Source organism: Dipteris shenzhenensis, chromosome 17 (genome assembly GCF_047967505.1).
Source record: "Dipteris shenzhenensis isolate YYH24624 ecotype China chromosome 17, Dip_SZ_1.0, whole genome shotgun sequence".
In the NCBI taxonomy this organism is placed as follows: Eukaryota; Viridiplantae; Streptophyta; class Polypodiopsida; order Gleicheniales; family Dipteridaceae; genus Dipteris; species Dipteris shenzhenensis.
In genome coordinates, this window is record NC_141612.1 from 46,925,682 (window position 1) to 46,937,481 (window position 11,800).

The window sequence follows — 11,800 nt, forward strand, 5'->3', positions numbered from 1 at the left end:
GGAAGTCTACATGCAACAACCAGCCAGTTATGTTGAACCAGGAAAAGAGAACAAGGTTTGCCATCTCAAGAAAAGTCTCTACGACTTAAAGCAAGCCCCCAGAAGTTGGTACAGCCGAATTGACAAGTATTTTGCTGATCTGGGATACATGAAGTCCAATGCAGATCATACTCTCTACTACAAAGTTCAAGGGGAAGATATTACTATTGCACTTTTGTACGTAGATGATCTGATTGTGACAGGAAGCAAGGATAGCTTCATCAGAAAATCAAAACAAGACTTATCTGCAGAGTTCGACATGAAAGATCTTGGACTTATGCACTATTGTCTTGGAATTGAGTTCTGGAGAGATTCAGATAGCACATTCATGAGTCAGCTCAAATATGTTGACAGTCTCCTGAAGAAGTTTCATATGGCAGATTGCAAGATTGCAGCCACTCCCATGGAACAGAGTTTGAAACTTACTAAAGATTCAGAAAAGCCTACAGTCAATGACAGATACTACAGGCAACTCATTGGATCTCTTATATATCTGACAATCACACGGCCAGATATTGTTAAAGATAGTGTAAATTGCACTATCCACATAGGGCATAGGGGCAAACCCTAACCCTAACCCTAAGGGGTTCACATGTATATCTTCATGTTCATTGTCAATACACTTAGTGTACAGGTAGCTATATCGTGTGCACTCCTCTCTCTCTCTCTCTCTCATTTCCGTCATCATGGTATCAGAGCCAATGGTGCTCCACTCCCTTCATGAGTGTCAAGCCCTCCTTGCGTGAGGCATCTTCCATTGAGAGAGATTTCCGTCGAGAGAGAGTCAAGCCCTTGCTCCATGAAGGCACAAGCCCTTGTTCCGTCAAGGCAACAAGCCCTCTTTCATGAGGCATCTTCATCTCTCAGCTAGCTCTCATCATAGAGCCCCTTCTCCTCTCCGTTTCGGATCTAAAATCTCTCCATTCCGCTTCATGGAGGTCAAGTTATGATGTAGATTTCTTTGAGAGATCTTGTAAGGTTTTGTGAGAGAGAAAGGTTCATTTCTGAGCCTCTAAGGTTCTGTAAGCTTTCATTTCTTGAGAGAGATGAGCTTTGAGAGGCTTGCGAGGTGCTCTTCCTTCAACCACTATGGTTGATCCTCTGGAGACTCCAACAACAATGCTAGCAGCAGCTACTGAGGCCACGTTTTCCATTTCTAGAGCTTCAAGCTCTACACAGTCGTCCTCCAACTCGAAAGCCTCAGCATTTCAACGCTTCTCCAACAGCCGCAGCCTCTAAGACAACAACGATGCCTTCACCAGCCCAGACGAGCTCTACACGAACCTGCGGACAGCTTCTCTTCCACCGCCTTCAAGTAACAGATGGACAACCTCCATGATAGCAGTATTCCTGCAGAAGGTGGCCAGCCTTAGCAAGCAATGCCACGCCCATCACCAACACGCCCCAACGACCCACAGCGGGCTCCCAAGGTTCGACGGCTAGTAGCAGCTCCCGTCTTCAACAATCCGCCTGTCTACCGTGACAACCAGCTAGCAGTTCTTAGGCTCAAGCGCCTTTCTGTAGCACTGACGACCAGATTGCGAGGCCTCCATAGGCAGCACATTACATAGCCAGCTGACGGGCTTCTCAGCGACCTGAATCTACAGAGAAGTAGATCTATAGCAAGGCCCCTAGCTTCAACAGGCGATAGCGAGCAACTCACAGCAGGCTCCACCTACAGGCCACTCCAACAACGACAGTCTCCTCCACCGCTCACTAAGTCTATGAGCCTCCTCCTCAAACTGGTGAGTGCCTTCAACAAGCCTCAGCCAACTTCTCGACGACAGGCTGCTCCATCATAGCCTGGACTGCAGAGGCGACTACCCATAGCACCGGCTCCAACAACTGACAAGCTCAACTCCAGCACCATCGCCACGACTCCTTCGACCATTCGGGCAAAGCTGCTCTACACTACGCCAACGATCTCGACCAGCCTCAGCTTCACCGACCAATAGCCCTACGCTTCACACAGTTCTCCACACAGCCGCCTCCTCCGCTCACCGCATCCCGTCGCCATCGTTGCCGCGTCAAAAATCGCCACAAACCTTAGACCTAAGGTTTGGCAAAATTGCCACGTGGCATGTAAGGTTCAACCTGGGTTAGGTCCTTGTGACCCTGGGTTTGAACAGTGGTCAGAGTTAACCATGGTTTGGTTCAATTAACCATGAGTGAGGAGGGACAGTTACTTTTAGGCCACATGGCAGTCTTATCCACAGGTGCCATGTCATCATGCACAGTCCTCAGCTGCCCAATCAGCAGTGACATGTCAGCCTGCCACATCAGCATGGGACACCTCAGCAGCACAGTCACCCATGTGCCACCTCAGCACACAGAGTGCCAGCCAGGCACAGTTGCCTCTTCATAGGCACAGTTGTATTCTGCATGTGATCACCAGTCTGCCACATCACCCTCTAGGCCACATCATCATTTTTTGCCTTCTTGGGATCAAAGTTAGGCCTATCCTTCTGAGGGCTGTATCTTTTGATCCAGAGGGAATTTCGCAGAGCTGTAAAAGGCAAAAATGCTCGCCAGATCATGCTCTACGCGCTGAGCACCTCAGATCTGCCATCCGAGATTTCCACATGCTAGCATCATTGATTCCTCTTCATCGGAACCACCTCCTGATCCTTTGCAGCATACCCAGCACTTAAAATGAATTAAGATAAAATTCATTTGCTGCATTTATCGCATCGACGTGTAGTCTAGCTATAGACTAGCACTGCCATAGAGGAGATTCAACTCCACCAAGCCAAGTTAACCATTGCCACATTACCCGATTAGTTCCCACCGGCGTCAGTCCCATCGGATCTATCATCGGTATTCACTTTCACACATCTGACACCAGTTCAGTTCTCTTGGCATTTGGCACTTCATCACTCAGTGTGACACTTGGCAGAATGATCTTTCTCCTCGGATTCAGGATTGTTGCACCTTTGCACGCACACATGCCACCCATGTACAGTCACATTTGTTGACTATTTTTGGCATTGGTTTCCACACACATACATCAGCCTTGTATAGCCTCTTGGCTACTCCCGACACATAGTTGTCATCACTTTCCTACAGGCTTGATCCTTGGCACACACATCAGTTCTCACATGACTTGGTTCTGACAGTTTAGCGTAAGCCCCCCAGTGGCAGCTCCTTTACAGTGTTCTCATGGGTAGACACTCTCGCCGGTACACGGGTAAGCCTCTTGCACAGAGCACCAGACCGCCTCCAGCATGGAGTTATCCACATCACTTCGTTGATGATATACCAGTCATGACTCCGGATGAGATCCGTGAGTGGAAAGAGAACCTTCTTCGACCATTCATTGCCACAGGGTATGTACCAGTCTATGATGCAGACTCGAGCCTCATTGGCCTTGACAGATCAGATGTAGTTGCAGATGCCTCAGATGTTAGCATGGATCAGCCCGCAGTTTCTGATCGTTTCTGATCATGCACATTCCTCGGTAAGCCCTCAGCATGAGGCACACTTCTTGGTAAGCCCTCAGCATGAGGCACATTCCGCAGTAAGCCCTCAGCACGAGGCATATTTGACGGTAAGTCCTCAGTACGAGGCAGTCCCATCTACATCAGCTCTGTCTGATTTCAGTGATGTACAGCCATCACCCTTATGCATGGATCCGACTCCATCTCTTGCCACAGATACAGATACTCAGCAGGAGTTCACCTATGATCATGCAGTTATTCAGCAGGTAAGTCCTCAGCACGAGGCACTCACATCTTCTGCCGCATGCAGAGATATATGCCCCAGCGCATTCAGCTCTTCAAGTGATTCCATTCTAGCATCCATCACTGATGCTTTCACCTCTGACATAGAGCATACCTTGGGCTCAGTTCCCTTCAGCAGTTCAGATCAGCAGATCAGTCTTCGAGACATTTCAGCATCGGCTCACTCATGCCGCATTGCATCCTTGGATCTAGTTATGACCACCACTTTCGATCAGCAGATCATTCCTCAGTATGAGGATACTTATGGACGGTCTTGCTCCAATGCAGTAGACATCATCAGGTTCAGCCATAGTGCAACCTGGGGAGACTCAGTGTTTCATCATGCACTTATGGCTGTCATATACAGTCCATACTTGATGCAGATCAGTGGTTGGATCCGAGTTGGATCCAAGATTATAGATCAGTCCCTACATCAGCATTCGGCACCTCATTCGCCTCAGGGACATCTTATGCACTTTCAGTTGCATTTCAGGCTTCTAGGCCTTTATACTGTCAGCTCCTTCTCGACGAGCCTATGACAGATGCTACATCCCATGCCGATGGATGTTTAGCCATGCACACAGCAGACGACCTTCAGCTCATGACAGTTGAGCATACAGGTTTGACAGGTTGCCATACCTTGTCAGTTTTACAGGCCTCTTCTTCAGCAGAGCAGTGTATCACACCTGCACCTTCGGCCCTAGATTTTCAGCCCTTGGATCACTCTGTCCACATCGACTATGCAGTCTTCTTCGACCCCGCATCATTTGACAGAGATTATACTTCTACTGCAGCATACCTTGCACATTGCTGTCAGTTCTTTTGGGTTGGTGACACTCTCATATGTCACAACCTACCGGATCACATCTCCATAGCTACATCGACTAGCCTCACATCCGGATGCCTCTTCTTCAGAGCAGCTGCACAGTCCACGATGACTCATGACATGTTCAGCTTTGACATGTTCAGTACGCAGCCATACATGCAGACATTCACGCAGTCATCTTTTGATCGACCAGTCTTTGATCCAGGTGGACTTGACTTTCTCCATATTTCCTTCCTCTTCCTTTCGGCCTATCTTCTGGGTTTTATTCCCAAAGGCGAAGGATGACCCACAACTTAAGAGGGGGAAATCCACGATATGTACAGGATCGTAAGTTGTACTCATTGTACATGCTTCCGCTTCATAGTCACTGTGCTCACATACGCACATACTACTCTGATTTCTTTTCAGTTTTCTTTTCAGTTTTGGATGCTAGCATACGCACCAAACAAAATTCACAAAAAGGTCTTGTACATGCACCCTCTACTTACCCAGTGCAATTTAAGAGGGGGTGTTAAAGATAGTGTAAATTGCACTATCCACATAGGGCATAGGGGCAAACCCTAACCCTAACCCTAAGGGGTTCACATGTATATCTTCATGTTCATTGTCAATACACTTAGTGTACAGGTAGCTATATCGTGTGCACTCCTCTCTCTCTCTCTCTCTCATTTCCGTCATCAGATATTTGTTATGCAGTAAGCTCACTAGCACAGTTTATGGCAAATCCAAAACAGTCTCACTGGAATGCAGCCAAAAGAGTCTTGAGATACATCAGAGGTACAAGACAATTTGGGATAGAATACAGAGGAAGTCATCCACGGTTGCATGGATACTGTAACAGTGACTATGCTAGAGATCATGAGACCAGGAGATCGACACAGGGATATGCATTTTTCCTTGGTCAAGGTGCTATATCATGGTTGTCAAACAAACAGCCAACTGTTTCTTTGTCTTCGACTGAAGCAGAATATAGGGCACTCACTACAGGTGCATGTGAAGCTATATGGCTCAGAAGACTATTGTCAGAAACAGATTACTTTGATGAGTCAAAGCCAACAACAATATACTGTGATAATCAATCGGCTCAAGCATTGGCCGAAAATCCAGTATATCACTCCAGGACAAAGCACATTGATGTCAGAGAGCACTTCATCAGAGAAAGAGTGTTACTTGGTGACGTCACACTGCAGCATTGTGATAGCAAAGAAAATGTTGCAGACATCTTTACCAAGCCACTCGGTAAAGAGCTATTCGAGAAACACCGACTAGCTCTTGGTTTGATGCAGAGGAAGGACATTCCCATTAAAGGGGTGTGATGGAATGTAATGCTCAGTCCTTCTTCGATTCCCCAGAATCATCATCTTGAGCGAAGGCCTACTTCATGATGTTGATCTTGAGGGAAGGTGTTGAGAGTTCACGCTCAACATCATGTGATCATGTGTGCATAGCACCATCACGTGATCATATGTGCATAGCACTAACCTTATAGAGTGCTATAAAGGAAAGGGTTAGATCCCCTAACCCTAACCCTAAAACGGTTTGTATATATTCTATTTTTTCAACTAATTCTAGTGTACAGTTAGTCATTTGTGGTGTGCTCTCTAGCTGTGCCCTCTCTCCTCATCTCCACTCTTCTCCTCTCCCCTCTTCATATTTTGTCAAATGTTTTTTAAATACAGCAGAAACACATATCTCAGCTATAAAAAGAGGGCCAAAATAGACAAACATAGAGAGAAGTGTCAGCAAACACAATAGCATAACACAACTCTACACTCTCAGAGACAACATACAGAGAGCCGAGTAGAGGTCGAGTACCGCACAACTCTCTCGACACGCACAAACATAAAGACACGTCGTTTAACACACATTTCTCAAGTATAGAAAGAGGTCCTAAATAGACAACCAGAGAGAGAAGTGTCAAAAAAAAAACTACATAACACAGCTCTATGTACAATCACGATTCAAGACCAAAACAACTACACCTCTCTCATGCAATAGCTAGCACAAGAGCATAGCTTCACAATTAGCCATTTCCATGTCTGAATCAAAGGAAATCAAAGCGATACAACTCATAAGCGAGGAAGCAAAACTCGTGAACATTTCAAAAGAACGCATGCTAATACAAACACTCAAAAATTATTGAAACGAGGAATGCATGCAGAGAGCAAGAACCATGCACTACCTACAACAAATCAGCATAGCTATGAGCTGTGGCCAAAATGACAAACCCCCAATTATTTATAAAGAATCCCCTTAAACATCTGGCAAAGCATACAAACGTGTTGAGAGAAGAGAGAGGAGAGAGATGGACACAAGAGTTGCTCCCAAGGAAGTGATTCTATTCATAGATCATAGGCATAGATATAGTTGAGGACTAGCTTGAGTTAGGGCAAGCTATATATAGCTCTAACACCCCCACTCAAACTAGGCCCTCTAGCTACGGATGAAAAAACCCTTGGGGAGTACGAGGGAAAAACCCGAGCCACTATATATATCTATGTGAAAATATATATACAAAGTATGGCCATATGCCAGTTTGAATGATATAGTGTAATGTTGGATGATACAGTGCAAATTGCATGTGGATAGTACAAAGGCATAAGACAAGCACTTGTCCATAGTACAATGCAAAGTATAGGTGCTATGTTTGGTGCATGATAAAGTGCAAAGTGTGTGAAAAATAGAGAAAACTGCCTGGAAATCTCAACTTATTTGACATAGTGAGGATGCATAATCAAGGCTTGAGATATTCAAGTTTGATGTTTGAGCTCTTCATCTGAATAGTAGAGCTTGTTGTCTCCAAGTTCAATCTGGTCAAACCTCCTCAAACCTTCATAATCATGCCTTCATGCTTTGCACAATTCATCCACCTAAAATGACCGATTTCATGCAGTGTAAATGAACACATCAAATATTCAAGTGTCCTTTTCTATTGTACCAAGGATGAATATATGAGAACATTGCTTCGGTTGGAGCAAATTCTGCCTATTCAAGAGAGCTCCTCCTTCTGTAGATCTGCTTCACGATTCGGCCAAAAAGGACAGATCCCTCTTCAAATAATCGTTCCACACTCACTGTTCATCATCCTCACAGAGAAACTGGCTACATGCCATCGGAGAGAAGAGGCCGCGATTCCACATAAGGAAAGGATAGTAGAAGATGAACCACACGAAGAGAAGCGATTCTGCATAAGGAGAAGCGAACCATCGAGAGATGAAAGGACAGCAGGAGACGACCGTCGAGGAGAGGAGAAGCAAAGGAGAGGAGCCGCCATGAACTTGAAGGAAGACAACACAATTTAAGACCCTCACAAACCAACAAAACACCTAATTTACCTAGAAAACCCTAACCCATGTATTAACACACTTCTCACTAGCTTACACTTGAACCACAATTAGATAGAGTCGAATTGACCAAAACAACTACTTCACAAACTATGGACCTGATTAACTCAAACTAACCACACCACCCCGTAGGACCCTTGGAGGGCCACTAAGCTAGTTACAACATGTTTATCTTTCAAGTCAACAAACCATAGATCAATAATCGGCTAGCTGATTCTAATGTGGCCTAATGTGAACTTGATTCATTATCATGGCATTCAGCACATCTTTTTGTGCATTTTAATATCATAAGGGATATTGCATTTTAATATCATCAGGGATATTCTATGTTATAAGTAGAGTGTAGGGGACCATATGCTCAGCATTCATATAAAACTCGAAAACTATGTAGAATGAAACTGCAATGTTTAAACTTACCTAGGAGAAAATCCATGTTTTAGTTAGATTTTGGACTTAAAACAAGTAAACTTTTAGGAAGCCTGTAAGTTGGAAAGTTCTAGCTTTCTCTGACTAAAAACGTCTGCATAGAGTTTCTTCCTTTCCTTGGCATTTAGTAACTGGGAGGCGTTTGGGCACTCATGAGTAGTTAGCGCAAAGTTCCAGAACGAAAATCATAAGCAAGCTCGTCGTTGTTGCAGTAACTGATCCAGCCTATTTTGACTCAAAAGTTTGGCTCCACAGGTTGTATATATAGGCGTCACAACTACGATAATCAGTATGCATCAGCTAGACTACAAGTCTAGAATATACTCGCTGTCGAGATCGAGTTAAATAAATTATTTTCCAGTCATCCATCTACCCAACGCTGTCCTTGTTGCAGAAGCTGAATCGATTGGGAGACCATAGGCTAATTGGATTGCCCGGAAACCAGCCGTCGATCTCTGCCTGAAACCTTTCAAGAGGACTGGCTGCCGCAGTGGAAGAAAGTGGTCCCCAAAACCCCAAATCTTCGCTCAAGCTTGTAGCATTCCTTTCCACATGAATCATAGATGGACGGACGACACAAAGGGTGTTTGGGGTAGTTTCTTGTATCGACTCGACCAGCTCCATAGGTTCAATGCCATCCAAATACGAAGGGCTGGGCTTCATTGAAATACATTCAAAAGACGCGTTTTTGTTGCTTGCAGCTTTTCGAGCGCCGAGGTCATGAAGAGCTGGTGAATTTCCTGATGCTAATAGGTGCATCTCTGGTCCTGCAAAGTTGTAACAAGATGTTCCTTCAGCTACAGATGATTTCATTGGATCATCATCGCCGAGGATATCTTTAGTATATCTCTCCAGCAAGCTCATAGAGACAGCCTTCTTATGAATCTGACAAAGGTAAAACTCCTTCTGCCCACATGACAACAATTTTGACAAGTGAGTGTCTGGAAGTTCTAATTTTATTGGTTTTGTTAGGAGAAATTAAAGTCTCTGGTCACAAGCATTATCATGCTATGCGTACGAACGTCATTTATCCTATTTGGCTTACACGTAGGCTAGATCCATTAATCCTATCGAAGGCAGCACTAAGTTGTTCCAAATTCTATTAGGTTTAACGAGTAAGACTAACCGCATAAACAAGGATTCTGTGAATTGGCCGGAGATGAAAACTATCTCTATGTCCTAAGAAACGTACACTTAATAAGCAAAGATCAGCTCACCAGGGCTTTTGCGTGTTGTCTCGCTGAATCAGAGTTCAAGCTGGAATCATGTGGTTGAGGTAACCTGTATTCGTTCATTACCCATTCAGTTTTTGTTCCTCTGGGAGCGCGGCCCTTATAGAATACGAGGATCTTCTTATACCCCAGAACATAGCCCGGCTGATGAGTTAGATCGTACACGGGCTTCTCTGTGCCGGTTGCTTTCCAGTATCCAGACCTAGTGATTCGATTCGGTCTACCATTTCGATACTTGCTATCGGGAGGGACAAAGAAGAACCATTGATCTGTCAAGGTCGATGGCGCTAAAGCTGCAAACAGAGAAACTAGCATCCGTCAGCATGAAGCCGGAGAGTTGGGCATCGCTAGTTTCGGCCATGAAACAGATTCTTCTAGGAGATTATTACGCTCGTCAATTTTGTACAGAGGGGATCACCTGGAAGATCCCAAGGATCATAGCTGTAAAGATCCACGGTAGGAATGATAGCATGCGAGAACGGCTGTCCCTCAGCCCTCCTGCGCAAGTAGAAGTCGACGAGCTCCTGATCTGTGGGAGAGAAACGGAAGCCAGGCAGCTCGTCGATATCGGTAAGCTTGGCTGCAGCGTCCATCTTCTCTAAGCCTGTATGTAAGATTATCTCCTCGCCGCTAGCTTTCAGGGAGGATGCTATACGGATTGCCAAATTGGTATTTTAAAATAAGCTTGGGTCGCCAGATGCGCGTCGAAAAGAGACTCCGAGGCGTCGTCAAATTAGGGGAATTTCCAAAGATAGTCCAAGCACCGGGCACCCTAGTCCTTACGTCGCAGCCTCGATAGAAATGTTTGTCACGACTCACGACACCGACCAAGGAGACTAAGAACGTCGTGGCCCGTTCCTTTCCTTCCTTATCCGTGACTCGTGAGTCAAAAAGATGAGCCAGATTCACAATGAATGAATGGGGGGATCTGTGATGCTGAATTGAAGATGTGCAGATGTTCAAGTGTGCATGGTTCCTAGACATGTTGAACGAATGGGGCCTCGGGAATCGACTGATGCTGAATTCACTCCTAGAAGTTCTTGAGAGCTGGATGATATGACTTGGGAACATGACTAAATAGCCTAGCACTGGGTAAGCATTCATTTGAAGGCCTCATACAATGAATGGCCTTCCATGGAGAAACCCAAATCAAAAATTGGCCTTCAAATGTAGCCCTAAAATAAAATTAGACTTCATGATTTTGTTTTGAAGTTTTCATGGCGCTTAAGGCATGCAATTCACTCTAGGCAACTAGAAAAGAATGATTCATTAAAAAAAAAAGAAGAAACGCTGAATATATTAAGCAGGTTGGTCAGGCTCAAGGAAAGGACTAGTACATCAGAACTTTGGCGTTTTACATGTGTTGTGACCATTGGCGATCCACTTGAGTTGTTCCGAATGACACAGAAACTGGAACGGCTCGGGTGAGCCTATAACATCCGAAACAGGACTGAGCATTCATGAACTGTGGTGAAATTTGCCAGCTTGGTGCCTATAGTCTTCCCGCCCCCCCCCCGAAATCACACACACAATATATATAATACATATTAAAAAATTTTGAAGGTTGGTCTCCATAGAAGGCCTTCTTTTGCAATTTGCTCCCTGCAATTGGCATTCTATACCTGAAGGCTAAAAATTTAGAGTGAGTTTCTTTTGCAAGCCAAAATTTTTCCTCTACTTCGTATGAAGGCTTGGAGAGCTTTGATGCCTGATGAAGCCTTCAAATTTCAGCACTGCACCTATGGAGTTGAAGATGTTATGGAAGCTGAAAATTGAAGACACGACGAACCAAAAGTCGGACGGATTTCAATTTTCAAGCGCAAGCATGGCAGACGCATGGAAATTGAAGCGGTGGTGAGCGTCTTGACAGCCTCATGCCGACGCAGGTTTCAAAACGTCAGCTGCTAAAAATGCCGAAAGGATATCGGGCTCAAGTCGAAGTCCAGTCAAGGATGCTCTCCTCGAATTGAACGCCCTGAATCTGATTTTGCAACACCTACTTTGGAAAAAAAATCGAGGCACTGAAATTGGCTCGGAAATTCGGAATTGCGAAAACGCTCCTACCATAGTACAGGAGCGCAGTAGCAACGCAGCTTCTGGCACTTGAGACTTGATTCATCTGCTGCGGAAAACTCCATTCATGTGGTGCGGAAAACTCCGACCAGACCTGCAGAAAATGTTGTTGCTTGCATGATAGGGACGCGTTGAAAAAAC

At 45.1% G+C, this 11,800-nt stretch overlaps 1 protein-coding gene across 2 annotated transcripts; it reads right to left on the reverse strand.

Annotated features, from left to right (window-relative positions):
- Positions 1–8,674: 8,674 nt before the first annotated feature.
- On the reverse strand, positions 8,675–10,220 carry LOC147892195 (NAC transcription factor 29-like). 2 transcript variants are annotated; one of them, XM_087388949.1, is made up of 3 exons: positions 10,005–10,220; positions 9,572–9,879; positions 8,675–9,257 (listed from the first exon to the last, which is right to left on the reverse strand). In XM_087388949.1, exons 1-3 carry the CDS (start codon positions 10,177–10,179, stop codon positions 8,724–8,726), a joined length of 1,017 nt encoding a protein of 338 aa, XP_087245075.1. In that variant the 5' UTR covers positions 10,180–10,220; the 3' UTR covers positions 8,675–8,723. The 2 variants fall into 2 exon arrangements, with proteins under 2 accessions (XP_087245075.1, XP_087245074.1); XM_087388948.1 differs by having other exon boundaries at positions 8,675–9,260.
- Between the last annotated feature and the right edge of the window lie 1,580 nt (positions 10,221–11,800).

What these genes read in the sequence shown, in the direction of transcription:
- LOC147892195 (XM_087388948.1), bottom strand. Translation starts at nt 10,179, where the DNA reads ATGGACGCTGCAGCCAAGCTTACCGATATCGACGAGCTGCCTGGCTTC. An exon ending in TGATCCTTGGGATCTTCCAG is followed by an intron (nt 9,880 to 10,004) that starts GTGATCCCCTCT and finishes CTCTGTTTGCAG; the next exon opens with CTTTAGCGCCATCGACCTTG. An exon ending in GACAACACGCAAAAGCCCTG is followed by an intron (nt 9,261 to 9,571) that starts GTGAGCTGATCT and finishes TCATGTGGGCAG; the next exon opens with AAGGAGTTTTACCTTTGTCA.